This window comes from Hipposideros armiger, unplaced genomic scaffold (assembly GCF_001890085.2).
Source record: "Hipposideros armiger isolate ML-2016 unplaced genomic scaffold, ASM189008v1 scaffold_141, whole genome shotgun sequence".
Lineage (NCBI taxonomy): Eukaryota > Metazoa > Chordata > Mammalia > Chiroptera > Hipposideridae > Hipposideros > Hipposideros armiger.
The window spans coordinates 1,636,331-1,650,327 of record NW_017731491.1 but is presented as its reverse complement, the minus strand read 5'-3'; the positions used below and the strand labels follow the sequence as shown (position 1 = coordinate 1,650,327).

At 47.2% G+C, this 13,997-nt stretch overlaps 1 protein-coding gene across 4 annotated transcripts in view; it reads right to left on the bottom strand.

The window, feature by feature from the left end:
* Positions 1-5,906: 5,906 nt before the first annotated feature.
* The window catches only part of VPS53 (VPS53 subunit of GARP complex), a 158,867-nt gene continuing 150,776 nt past the window's right edge, over positions 5,907-13,997 (bottom strand). For all 4 annotated transcript variants that reach the window (XM_019650460.1, XM_019650458.1, XM_019650462.1 and 1 more), the window contains 3 exons: positions 12,023-12,160; positions 10,284-10,388; positions 5,907-9,813 (listed from right to left, as the gene is read on the bottom strand). In XM_019650460.1, coding sequence (XP_019506005.1) covers positions 9,643-9,813; positions 10,284-10,388; positions 12,023-12,160 — 414 coding nt within the window. In that variant the 3' untranslated portion in view covers positions 5,907-9,642. The remainder of the gene's footprint in view (positions 9,814-10,283; positions 10,389-12,022; positions 12,161-13,997) is intronic.

The following is a 13,997-nucleotide window of genomic DNA, read 5'->3' as shown; positions in this document are numbered from 1 at the left end:
ATATATGCTGAGGAAAAAGATGCCCAAGATATATTGTTTAGCTGCAGAAAATATGCAAATATGCTTACTATTAATAATTGCTTTTGCAAAGTGTCCCTTCCCCCATAGCATAGATACAGAGAAAGTCCAGAAGGAGAATAGGACCTTTGATATATTTCCATATTGTTTTATTAACACGAGTACTCATATTGTACTTTAACAATTAGGATTACTATTGCAATATTTTATAAGGCAAAGAAAAACAGAAACAGCAGTGCAGAAACACTCAGAACCATCAGTGTTCCCAGTTGTGAGTGAGGGAGCTCAGCAGAGTGAGGGTTGTACCAGTTCCTTCTGAGAACCCTTCAGAGCAGAGAGGAACTGGGTGCGCCCCGCCACAAGACCATGAAGGTCTTCCACATGCTGAACCCCACCTCCTGGGCCTTACTAGAACAGAGTCTTGATTTGTTGGAGCAAGATAGGTTTTCACTTGATTTCCACGACTGCTTTTGTGTTAATAATTAAGAAAAACTTTCTATGATAAACTAGCCATATTAGTTGACAAAGAGAGTTGTCAAGGGTGACTGACTCCGAGACTTTGAGACTGAGGAACCAGGAAAGGAAGGTGGTGCCAGTTAGAGATGGGAAATTCCAGGAAGGGAGCTACGTTTAACCGGAGATGTTACACACGAGCTAATGATGGGACATGCAAGTGGACTGGAGTCGGGAGGGGCAAGGATGTGCGCTAAAAATATGAGAAACCTCAGACGGCAAAGCTGGTGTTTACACCTATTATGGGCAGATACACTCCCTGAAGGAGTCTGGAGTGAAAACCACAGGGGGCCTGTGACCTTGGGGCTTGACCACGGTCAAAGCTCATGAGGGCAGGAAAGTCAGTGAAGGAGACCAAGAAGTACTGGAGCCAAGAAAGCAAGACATCAAAGGAGTTAAGGGAAAATGCCTAAGGGGAGCGGAGACTCATCAAATAAATGGACAGTGCAAAGGGAATGAAAGTTCCCCAAGAAAATCATCAGTAACTTTCAAGAGAAGTTTCTGGAAGGTAGTTGAGATGGATGCTGAATGAGGGAATGCAAGTGGGGGATGGAGGCAGTGGTTGGTGGCTGTAGACCTCCTTTAAAATGGTAACAAAGGTGACAAGAGAAGTCACGTAGGGGCTGGGAGCATGGTGGGATCAGGAAAGTGTGGAGACCCCTGTTCACCTCTGAGGGCAGAACAGAAAAGGGGACAAGCTCTGAGGAGTTTAGCGGGGAGGACGATGGACTCCAGGGAAGGACAGCTGGGCAAAGTGTATGGTGAGTTGAAAGTGGGATATTCAAGGCTGGCTTCGATTTTGCTAGTCCTCTCTCATAGTGAGAGTCAGCAAGTCATAGAAACGCCTGTTTCCCATCTGCAAAATGAGAGAATTTGACTGGAGTTCTAAAAACAAATAAACCAACATACCATTTAACGCTGATGCTCTAACTCGGGAGCTCCCCACCCAGAGACCGGGGCCACTGTGACAGTGCCCAGCAAATGCCCACACTGATCCCTTGGTCCTGGGGCCGTGGGAGGTAAGGGGTGTCCTGAAGTGGCCACAGTCCACGTCCATCGTCTCTGGCCCCAGCAGCCTCTTCAACTGATTTGCCCAAGTGTGAGGCAACGCGAGTACAAATGTTATCATTTTTGTTTCAGGTCCTGCAAAAACTGGGAGGCACTGCATACACAGATGTGCAAGGCTGCAGGTCTGATTCGGGGCTCGTGGGGGTTTTCGAAGAAGGATGGGCTTCCTTTCAAGCATTGCCCAAGCCCCCTCCGCCCACCTCAGTCGCAGTGCTATGAGAACAAAGCAGGGGTTCCTGCTTTTTGATGTCGTTTCTGAAGGCAGCAACCCAGTGGTGGCCCCCAGGGCCATTTGCACAGGATTTGGGTGCCAGTTCAGATGTGTCGTTGATGGGAGGTGAACTTCAAATGAAATGGTGCTCTTTCCTGCACAAAGGCAACACTGCCAAACCTCCCCCCCACCCCCCGTCCTCAAAGTTCAGAAAAACCACATGCAGCAACTGTTCATGAGGGCAGCTGCTTCCAAACCGACTTCTGGGGGAAACCAGGAATTCCTCCGAGATGTTTTGGTGGGCAAAGAGGCACCAGAGAGGTTTGATTCTAACTTCCATTCAAGAATGCATATTTTAAACCTAGTCTAAAAACTGAACACTCAAAATTGTAATAACACCGCAGGCATCCTCAGATGTGTCATAGGTGCAAGTGTCAGACTACAAAGACGCTGTTTGTGTTAACCCACGCTGCCAGGGCTGGTCACGTCCACGTCGACCCTTGTCACATCTGTGTAACTGAAGAGTATGTGGGCTTGGAAGGAGGGCTGTTTAAAACAAAACAGATACTATGTGCAAATTCTTAGCTGGATTAAATCAAGATTTCTCTATGCTGTACAACCAAAGCAAAACACAGAAATAAATTGGATGCTGGGGTTGATAATATACAGAGAGTGCCAAAAAAAGTATACACATTTTAATAAAAGAAAAAAACTATTAAAATTGTAACACTCAACATATGCCAATAACAAAAGATGAATACAAGTCATGTTTGACTTCTGCAATGACAAGAGGTGCTCAAAGTGGTTACCATCAGCGTCCAGACACTTCTGATTACCGCGAATTACTGCTTGAGCAACATTGACCAAAATGTCCACTTGTATACATTTTTTTGGCATCCCAGGTATAAATGGTCATCTTTAACCTTAGATTTAAAATGCTTTCTACTTACTGAAGTAGTTTGTGTTCACTGATTTGCTCTGAAACATATTCGAACTCATAAAATACATTAATAAGATACTTCTGTTTTTGTAGAGTGAGAGCCCCATGTAATGCTGTGTCTCATCAATTTGAAAACCACTGGTGGAGTGCAAAGAGCACAGATGGTGGAATGAGACCTGAGCCAAATCCTGGCTCGGCTGCTTAGTAGCTGCTTAGTAGCCACGTAGCTCTTTGCGCATGTCATTTGCCCTCCAGGCCTCCAGGTCCATATCCACAAAATGGAGCCCATCATACCTACTTCACAGGGATTTTTATCTGATGAGATATCATAATGTATCTAAGATGCAATAAATATCAGTAACTACTTCCCTCTCTCCCACTCACAACGTGTACTGATAGCATCGACTGGCCCAGGCCTCTCATTCCCTTCAGGATCAAAGACACCCATCTGCATGCCAGACAGTAGCTGGGCTGCAGTTAAGGCCCAGCGTTAAACCACCTTGACCTTAACCTACCATCAGCGCCATCCTCTGACAACAGAGCCAGCCAATACCTGGGATCCATTCAGAGCTGTGGAAGCGATGCAACAGGCAACGGTATGAGGTAGTGGATGTATCTCTGTGTGTGAACTCATGTTTTCTTTACACATTTGGTATTTTTCCCATCCGCCCTCTGAAGCTCTTCAGGGGCTGCCCCTGTCAGCCCAGTCACAGTACTTGAGTTGGTGAAGAATTCTGTGGAGTGCGGTCTCTCGAGCAGCTGGTATGCTTCTCCTCTCTCTGGGAAGTGCCTTCTGTTTCCATCAGCACAAAGCAAATGAGCAAAGAGGCTGGAGTTTCTCGTCACCATTTCGACCTGGTACCCCTGAAAGTAGCAGTCCACATTGCAGGTCCTTTCCTTGGCCCCAGAAGTCAAGGGAAGTGTTGAGAAGCTTTTCTTGATTTCTCAACTTGAAAAATGATCCCCAACAGGAGGAGGCAGAGCGATCATGCAGATTCCATTTGATTACCGAGCAGAAGCTACCAGAGCCCTCAGATGAAGTGATACACATTTCTAGGGGCCAAAGCATTTAACGGTTTTCACTTTAACCTCACTCTATCACCCAACATTCTCTGCATCACTATCTCCAAAGGGGATGGAAAAAGCCAGATGAGTGCTTTCCAGCTGGTTTCAGGGCTTCAGCTGGCCTGGAGAAAGCTCTCAACTTCTCTGAACAGCAACCATAAAAAAATCCAAATAGCTGCTGAACCTCAGGCTTTCCAGCTCAGACTGCCTGTCCCAAGATAATCTTATTAGTTTTAGGGCATTGCAGCTTAAAAAAAAAAAAAGAGTACAGGCAAGAATTTTGTCCCTGCCAGGAATGGCCACTTGAAGTCTGGTCATGGACATCAGACACCATAGCTAAAAAATTTTTTGGAAGGAAGCCTTCGGTAACCCTAATAATTTGCATTCAGAGGAAACGTGCCACATTTTCTTTTCTTTTTTTTTTTTAAATTGGGGAATTGGGGGATGGGAACAGTGCTGGGGAATTGGGGGAAAGGGAACAGACAAGTTGCTGTCCTTTTGTTCTTCAGTCTAGTTGGGGAGGACGTTGCTCCACTGGCCCAAGTTGGCACCATCATTGTGCTCTTCCCGGGCGAGGCAGATCAGTCACCGGCTTCTGGATGGCCGCTCACGCTGGCTGCTGGCTACACACGGTAGCCCATGGCAACCCACTGCAGTAGGGGCTGCAGACTACGCTGTCGCTGGTGAATCATGGCAGCCCAGCTCCAGGTCGAGCTGTTGTTCAGCATCTTAGCTGTAGAGGGCAGCATCACTGGCCCTCATATGTGGGATCCGAACTGGGGCCTTCTGGCATCCCAAGCCAGCTCTTAACCAATGTGCCACTCGGCTGGCCCACGTGCCACATTTTCCACAACATGCAGCCCAGCCAACACCACCAGGAGAAGGAAGCTCTTTTCAGTGTCTACGGTTTATCCCTAAATGCTACGGAAACAGCAGCTGCCAGAAGGGGAACAGAGGCTGGAGAGTCTTTTAAAACTCTTGAATAAATTGGCCATTGCAATCATGACCTAAAAAGGCAAAGCCTAGCTATTCCGATGCTTGCCGTGGGTGCCGCCCGCACACAGCAGCAGGGTGTGTTGTCACTTAGCCCTTTGGTTCAAGCCCACCCAGGGAAAGGAGTCCAGCCACCTGGGGTAACACACCACACTGACCAGCCAGCCACTTGTGCTTCAGGCCTGGCGAGTGACAGCGATCACATCTCATCTCATACTGCCTTACAGCCTCTGGGGCATGTGTGCACAACCGGGTCTTGTGTGAACTTCACAGCCCTATTGACTATGCTCCCTTTTCACAGATCTTGAAAACTGAGGCTCAGAGGGTCAATGACTTGCCCAATGTCAATGTGCTAGAAGCAGACCTGGAGACCAGGTGTTCTGCAGAAGTTTCCAATCCCAGGCTGCTTTTCACACGAACCCCCATACTTCATATCCCACTGCTCACGCCCCGTTATGCAGGTGAGAAGGAAGAACGCCTGGGCAGGTCCATCATCTTGCACTGTTCTTCTAGGTGGTTTACACACAAGTGTTTCTTTTCTCACCAGGTTGATCCCTGGCTACCCTCTTACAATGGGGAGCTGGTGAAAGGAAAGAATGGCAACTAGGTAACGATCTCGAAGCCAACCTAATGGAAGTGCTGCAACAGATTTTCCACAGTTGGAAGAATCATCAGACTTCCCAAAACGTTCACTGCAGAGTGCCCACCCGGTTATTAAGGAAACGGAATTAACTTACTGTGTACAGGAGAGCAATCCTTAGGTAGTCACGTGGAAAAGCAGGCTGTGACTGGCACAGCAAGGTGGAGAAGGGAAAGTCAACAGGATAGACATGCAGAGCGCAAGGTTTGCAAATCAGCAGCCGAACACTTTCTGCACATTTACAGAGAGGGTTTCCACCGCAGCTGGCCGTGCCAGGACCTCGCTAATGAACACATTTTACTTTGTGCACTGCTTCCTTAGGCGTCAGGGAAGGGGCACATCGTCACCAGGGAGAAGGGCAGACGCCGAGAGGGGAGCCCAGGGTTCATGGGCTTGCTAATTCTTTCCTATGGTCTGTTCTGTTTTCTGTCAACAGTACGGAAATACATCCTAGCAGATGACATCCAGTAATGCTTTAATTAACTGTAGTATTTTATGCTCCAATATGCACCAAGAAATTACTTCCAGATGGGGAAAATGAAAGATATTTACACGAAAAAGCAATCTCTTTATTTTAAGGAAACGGATCTGTCCCACAGGTATAGCACTTTGAGGGTCCGAGAGGCTATCTATTCTGATAACCACTAGAATGAGACCGGCAACTTTTTTACTGTATAAAATGCAACGGTATTCTTTACACATGCTAGCTTTTCATATGACAATGTTCCCAAGGCATTGTTTAAGTGGCCCAAAGCAGTTCTCATAATTTTATTTTTAGCCATCTCATGTGGAGTAGACAAGAAGTGTGAAACACTTGCTTTCACCCTCAAGCTAGCTAGTTATTTTGGAGATTTCTCTTCCTAGGGAGAGGAATTGAATTTCCAGCTGTGAGCTTTTGGCATTTTCCCTAGCATTCCATAAACAGGGAACTAGGTTTCCTTGTCCAGTGGCAATTCAGGATGAGCTGGGGGCACATCCCGCGGATCGGGCAGCAGCCTCAGACCTGTGCGCTCGCCCTGCCTGCCCCATAACTGGCACATGGTCTTTGGCAGTCTGCGCTCAGTCCTGTTTGGTCGGCACTGAGGAGCCAACTTAGGCACAGGAAAGCAGGCACCCTTTTCTGGGGGCCGGGCAGAGTCCTAGGTACTGGCTTTGTTCTTCAATGAGGGAGGCGTGGCGATAGCTTCAATTCCAGAACTGAATCTGGAGGTCCAAACACCCTTCATGGTCCTTTGTGGTTCCCGTTGCAGTATTATGATCCAAACAGAACTTCCTCCAGCCTGGGCACCTCTAAGCCAGCTCTCAGGAAGTCTGTCCATAATAAGAGCAGCCGCAAACTCTTTATCAAGTATAAATTACTAATATTTATTTTAACCACATAAAGCAACTTCAAAGTTTTTTTTTTTAAAGGAGCTACCGAAAGTGGAACGAACAATCTCTAAGTTTAGCTTAATAACAGAGTTGTTAAGTTACCGTTTTTATCAATGTGTGCTCCTTTAGATATATTATTTTGAAGGGACAGTAATAAATAAACCTTCTGTTTGGGGCTGGGTCATCAAAACAGGAAGAATCTTGTCAGTATGGGGACGGCACCATTTCTGGCCTGGTCCCTACTAGCAACACAAGTTTAAAATTAAACTGCTGGTTATCAGCAGAGAATCTTTACCATGTTGGTAACAGCTCAGCTGTACAGTAATTACGCTTGCTTAGAGAGCCAGAAAAAAATGCACATTGATGAAAATGTGCTATAGGAACCGTTGAATAAACCAAATTTCTCTCTATTGCAATGGTTCATAACAAGGTGAAAACACTATAATACCTATGGAACTTTTCAACCTCCACGCCAGGCCCCACTCCAGACTTACTAGCTCACAATCTTCAGGCATCTGAATCTGTACACAGAGCCTCAGGTGGTTCTGATGCATTCCCCCAGTGGAGGAACATGGTCTGTCCTTACGAGAGGCGCACACAGCATTCAGACGCCAGCAAGGAGACATTTAACGTAACTCCTGCTGACAGCTGTTGACTCCTTGGAGATTACTGACAGTATAATAACTCCAGGAGACAACTTCCCTGACTATGACCACCAACCGGCAGAAAACAGGGCTTGACACGTCAATGCCATTATGGCGACGGCCAGAGGTTGACCCTTTGCGAACGAACCACGAATCTGTAAACACTGAGAGTGACAAGAGCCAGGTGCAGCAGCCCACTGGCTTTCCTGGATCCCCAGGAGGACGACAGACGGCTGAAGTGACTGTGCTCTTTGGAAATGGGCCCACTGTCCCTTTTGTCCAAAAGCGGGAAGAGAATGTTAACCTCAGTTAGTGCCGGCTGTGTGACTTCGCGGGTGCGACAAGAAGACTGGCTGGGAGCAGTGAAATCTACCTGCTGAGCTGCCAGGTGCTCTCCCAACCCCCTGCCCACCCTTCCTACACTCTTCCTATTCAGCCATCTCTTACTAATTGAGCTCAGCCGAAGGCCATACCTCTTTCTCCCACCACCTGCTTTCTTCTCAGTGTTCTTGAGTTTGAGATGCTCAATACCTAAGAGTCAGACTAGCAAGAACAGGCTGGAGGCTGATGAAGAAATGAGGCCCACAATCAGAGCTGGGACCGGTGGACTGGGTCTGGGCGAACGGCTGACGGAGAAGGAAGGGGAACAGAAGACAAGTGCAGAAGACAAGTCAGGTTTTCAAACCTGAAAGTCTCCCACTGTATCGCTGTCACAAGTTTCAGGATTTTTAGGAAACTTCCTCTGTCCTGAGCAAGATCTGATATCCTAATTTTATCCTGAGGCCTGCTTTGGGTGTTCTCTGTAAAGAGTTCCACCTTCCTCCTTAGTGTGGGCCCTACCTGGTCAACAAATTGTTCACAATTCCTGAACAAACAGCGGTCACCCAGAGGCCACGGTCACAGCTAACGGAGGCTTGGTTTCCAGGGAACCAAGTGAATCAGGGCAACTACGCTGCCCATGCCCGTGATGCCAGGATTGAAACCGTTCTGTGAGGCAATTCTCTTCTGTCAAGCTGTGCTGGCCAAGAGCCCATGGTGGACAGGACGGGGCGGGCCAGGGGGCAGGTTCTGAGGCGGTGTTTAAGGTCAGTGTTCTGTTCCTTAGGTATCCATGGATCTGGGTTCTTTTTCATTAGTGATAAAGTAACATGCCACTCTGGCATTGCACATTACCTTTGTAATTTCAGGTGATCTGGAAAGTACCTTGGGTGTGAAAATGAATGGTTAGGAAGGGGCTCCTGGGCTCTCATAGCTTCATCTGAGGAGAAAGCGTAGGACACTGTTTCCTAGGAAAACTTCCTGGTTTCCCTCCCCAGAAGGCAATCCCTCCCCTAGGAGTCAGGTGCAGAGTGGGAATAAAGAAACCGAGACAATCACCCTCTTAGATCACACTGTGAGAGCACTGAGCAGAACCCTCTCCCTGTCAGTTTTGGGTCTGTCCCACACCCAGGCCAGGAGCCCCGCAGCAGAGAGGTCACCTGCTTCCCAGGCCTGGAGCACACAGTCCTCCTGGGTGAGAGACAGAGGAAATCTTCCCTTCGCTGTACATGGAGAGGGACCTGGAGATGACTGCAAAATGAGAAGACTGGGAGAATTGACCGTGTCATGGAAGCGAAATATGGATCCAAACTGGGATTTACACGGAAGAGTGCTCCTGCTTCCATTTCCTTCATAAAGAAAGGCTAGTGTCCCACACGTGTCATCTGCCATTTCATGAGCTCAGGCCCTACAGCCAACCTCAAACAGCAGCAGAGGAAGGGGGGGTGAGGTCCAGGCTTCGTCACTCAAGTTTCCTGGACCGGGGCGTGGTGGGGAACAGGGCCACATGCCAGAGGGTGTGACTGCGGAGGGAGGCTACCGTCAGTGACAGCTGGACCAGTCGAGAGCAGCCCGGAAACAGCAAATGAAGCGCGGGGACATTTCACTCAGTGCTGTCTCTGCTGCAGGAATCAGAGACCCCCGAAACCGCCTCTTTGTAACCCGGCCCTGACTCGGCTTCTCCGATTAGGACAGGAATTAAGACAGGGCATGGGAGAGACACACGAACCACCCCAACGTCCCAGGGAGTTTCAAGATTCAGGATCTGAGAGTCAGGGTGAGCACAGGGGAGGTGGGGGCTTCCAGGGAGCTGGACACTGAGGGCCACGGACCAGGGGGAACAAGTGCCCCTTGTCTGCTCCTACAGTCTCTTTTTAATGAGTTTCTCCAGTTTGCGGATGCGCGATGACTCCTGCTCCGGTGTGGGCGTCAGAAGGGACAGTGAGCTGGAGCTTTCGGGCCCTGAGGGCGGCGTGGGGAGCCTCTGGCGGAAGAGTTCCAGCATGCTGCTCTGCTCGCTCCTCTTTAGCCCCTGGGGTGGAAAGAGAAAGGAGGAGAATGTGAAGGCTGATCCCTGGAAGGCTGGAGGTGAAGGCGCAGCAGCTGAGGCTCTGCAAACAGCAAAATTACTCTGGGCTGAGGAGTTAACACTTTCTTCTGGGGAGTTACCAGCCCTGGGTAGTAGCTTGGGAAAGAAGCAGAAGAAAGAAAGATAATAGGATAGGAGAGAGAGAGGGGATTGAGAGAGAAGAAAGGACAGATAAACAGAGTGAGAAGTGGTCCTCGACTGGGCAGGATGGTACCATCAGGATCAGGAAGTTCATATGCCTGGGATTCTTCTCTTCAAAAGGCTTCTTTGCGTCTGGTTGGCAGCATGGGGCAGGCGTATGCACCTTGAGAAAGCTCCCCAGGGACCCATATCTCACCCCGCTACCTCCCCAGCTCAGAACCACTGCGTGTGAGAAGGATGTGCAAGTGGATCGAACGAGACACCGAGCTAACCTTCATGTCCAGTATCTTCTGGAAGGTTTCTGTGTTGCAGTCCGTAAGCAGTTTGATGTAGTTGTCAACAAACACCACCGACGGTTCGTGAGGAGCCATCACTACCTACGAAGGGAGAGAGACGAGAGCAGGCCTCACGGGAGGCTCACGACGGGAGGGCAGGGGACCACCTGTCCTCACTGGCAAGCTGACCACGTGACGGACCCTGCAAGATTTCCTTAAGCAGCAGCAGCCCCAAACGCCGAAATGTCCTGATGGCTATTTCATCTCAACATTCGGTTAGAGCCCTGTTCCCTACGTTTGCCAAATCGTAAGTATCATTTTTAAGTGCAGGTTCCTATGTTCTTCCTTTGAAGATTCTGTTGGCCTGACGGAAAAGTCATGATGCATTTTTGCAACAAAAAACATAGAAAAAATAAGTCATGACTTTTCCAACAACCCAATAGTTCTGAGGGCCTGAGATATTTAAAAACTCCCAGGGGATATTTAAAAAGGAAAATCCCAGGGGGTATTTTAAATATCAGAACCATTTGGGAAATGCTGTGTGAGAGGGTCTTCTGTCTGAGACATTTTGTGGGTTCGTGGTCTCTACTCTGTCTTCACAGAGCATTGTTCCTGAGGACCAGGCAGCAAAAGGCACTGATTTAAGTGGATTTTTCTCAAAAAACAAAAAACCCAAGGCTGCCTCACTCTTTCCACGGCTTACAATCTGGAACTTCATTTAACTACATTCAAGTAATACACAAGCAGGGGGAGAGTGATGGCATCGCAATCCTCACATTCATTTCCATTTGCTTTTGCGAGGCAGTGTCTGATTTTCTTCCTCCGGCAGACTGGTTTTGTTTTGAATTCCTGAGCGTGTAACTCAGAATGGCAAGGAACAGCTCACTCAGAAATTCTCTGCAGATAATTCCCCAGCTCTGCTCCCCTCCCTGGCGAGTAAACCAGCTGCGGAAGAAACTGATTACCGGGCTGCTTCCAATTTCCTCAGGCCAGAAGCGCAAGGTCTGTGCAGGACCCTCACCTGGTCCCTCCAATGTCTCAGGTCCCGCGGCTGCTTTTTAATCCTGCCATCGTTTGAGTCATTCTGTCTGGGAGACAGGCCTGAAGGGCCTGCAGGCCCTGGCTTTTTAAGGGCATTTTACTGCAGTTCCATTAGTTCTTTAGCCTTCTCCCCCCCCTCCCTAACAGGCCCCCTCTCTTCTCAGCAAGTACAGGTGCTCAAGGCTTCAGACATTCGCAACATCAGCATTCCGCATACAACGTTTTGTTAAATGGGGCTTTAGGAAACCCATTCACTGACTTGAGTTAGTTTCTGAAACATCTGTTCAGAGTTCTTGTAAAGTTGCAGAGCTTGGAAAGCCAAAGAGGCTTATGTGGGAGGGAGTAACTGATAGCTGGGCCGGAAATTCCTGCTGAGAAGCAAAGAGACCCCTGACTTAGACACTGATTCACAGAGACAACCCCACCTAACTTGCAATCTTGGCCAAATCTTGTTACAAGAGAATCTCATTACAATGGAGAACTCATTTGTCAGGAAGAATTACTGACCCCCAAGGAACTATCCACTGACTTTCAACAGTTTCTGATGAGGCCAAAATTTAGTCCCACCAAAGAATGTGCACGATCCTTTGGGACGGATGGGATAGGCCCTAACCTGGGCCTGCAAAACCAGTACTCCTTGGAATGAGTGAGCAGACAACCAGCCTCTTGTAACAGAAACCCCGAGGAGGACACACCTTGAGGATCATTTCCGCCCGGGTCATGCCTTTCACAACAATCTTAGTGTAACTGGCAGGTGCCTTCCTCACCACCTGCGAGCCGATGGAAGGTAGATCAAGCAGGACCATCTTCAGGGAATGGGTGTCCAGCAGCAGCTGTGGGAACAAAGCAGAATATTACGAGCCACTTCCTATGGACACAACGCCTAGTACACCCAGGCTGATTAATAACCTTTTCCTGATTTTCAGTGTAATACATTCTCATTGGAGAGAATTCAGAAAATTAACAAATATAAAAGAAAAAACATTAGTTATAATTCTTATTACCCAGGAAAAAAGCAAGAAGCCATAGTATAATTCCCACCAGTCTCTGTGTATAAAAAACTAGAATTATACTGTATGTACAGTTTTATGATCTGGTTTTTCCACTTGATATATGAAGTTTTTTGAATTCTATTTTCCCATCTTGGCAGTCTTTTAAGAAATGATTTTTAATGCCTATGTAGTATTCTATGGTGCGTGTGTGTGGAACTTGAACACATTTAACCATTCTTCTATAACTTGTTTCTAGATTTTTATTATTATAAATAATGAACGCTGTGATGAACAGCTTTGTATATATAATTCTAGATCTATTAATGGCATCTCCTTAGGAGAGAGTCTTTGGGACAGATCAAAGGATAAGGACATTTTTGAGGCTCTTGATATGTATCTTGAACAGCTTTCCAAATGGCATGCACCTCTTCACATGTTTGCCAGTACAGACTGCATCCTTGTTGGCACTGAAAACTGTCATGAAAACCTTGCTTATTCAACAGGCAAAAACGGTGACTCAGTATTGCTTTTGTGAATAGTGTAAGGTCTGTGTCTAGATTTATTTTCCTTGCACATGGATGAATTTCTCTGAATGCTAGTGAGGATACAGGAGAGTAAACCAGATTTAAACATCTGTCTCTGCACAACAATCTGCCCTTTTTGTCGTTGCTAATTCTCTTGGATGCTAATTATTTGGAAGGATATCAACTTTTCTGATTGCCCACCAATTGCTAGGAACGATGCTAGGAATTTTTCATCTCATTGAGTCTTTACAAGACCCTGCTCTGTAGGTATTTATTGTTCCCATTTTATAGACGAGAAAATCAAAGTTCCAGAGGTGAAAAAAATTGCTAAAAGTATCTCACACGATGGACAGGGTTGGATGATGAGGTGGACAGGTAGCTGTACTTCCATTTCCTGCTGCCTAGGTAAGTGCTACAGGGCAGCATTGGCTTCGAGCTCATCCTATTCCCTGCCGATTCCACGCGTACCGCTAACCTGCTGCTGCTCTTGGCTACCAAGTGGCACAAAAATGGCTGAAGCCTAATATACTCTGGCCCGTTGAGTTTAGGAGAATGGAAACACATGCAACCAACCCGACAAAGGCAGCAGTGGGTGACAGTCCCACTACTACCACCACTACAAATCTTATGTTTAGGACACAGCTTGCCATATCTGCCACTGCCCTGCTCTTCTCAGAAAGCCCTTTATAATTACATCAAGCAGGGATGAAATGAGCTCCCTTTGGGCCCTGGGACACTCTGCATTCTCTCATTCTCCCTACACTTTCCTATGGACAGGAGAGTTAATGACTAAAGATAAGGTAAACTCATTAATGAGAGACACTATTAATGGTCATAGTGATTATAATTTTGATAATGGTATAAAAACTTGGAGAATACATCAATGTTTTACTTGGAATAACTTAGATGAAAAATAACACTACAAAAAAATGGTGAGGCATTGACAAACTGACTCTAAAGTTTATATGGAGATGCAAAATGCCCAAAATAGCGATATTGAAGGAGAACAAAGTTGGAGGGCTGACACTACTCGACTTCAAGACTTATTAAAAGGTACAGTAATCAGGACAGTAGGGTACTGGTGAAAGCACAGACAAATAGGCAAATGGAGCAGAATAGGAACCCAAAATAGACCCACACAAATATAGTCAACT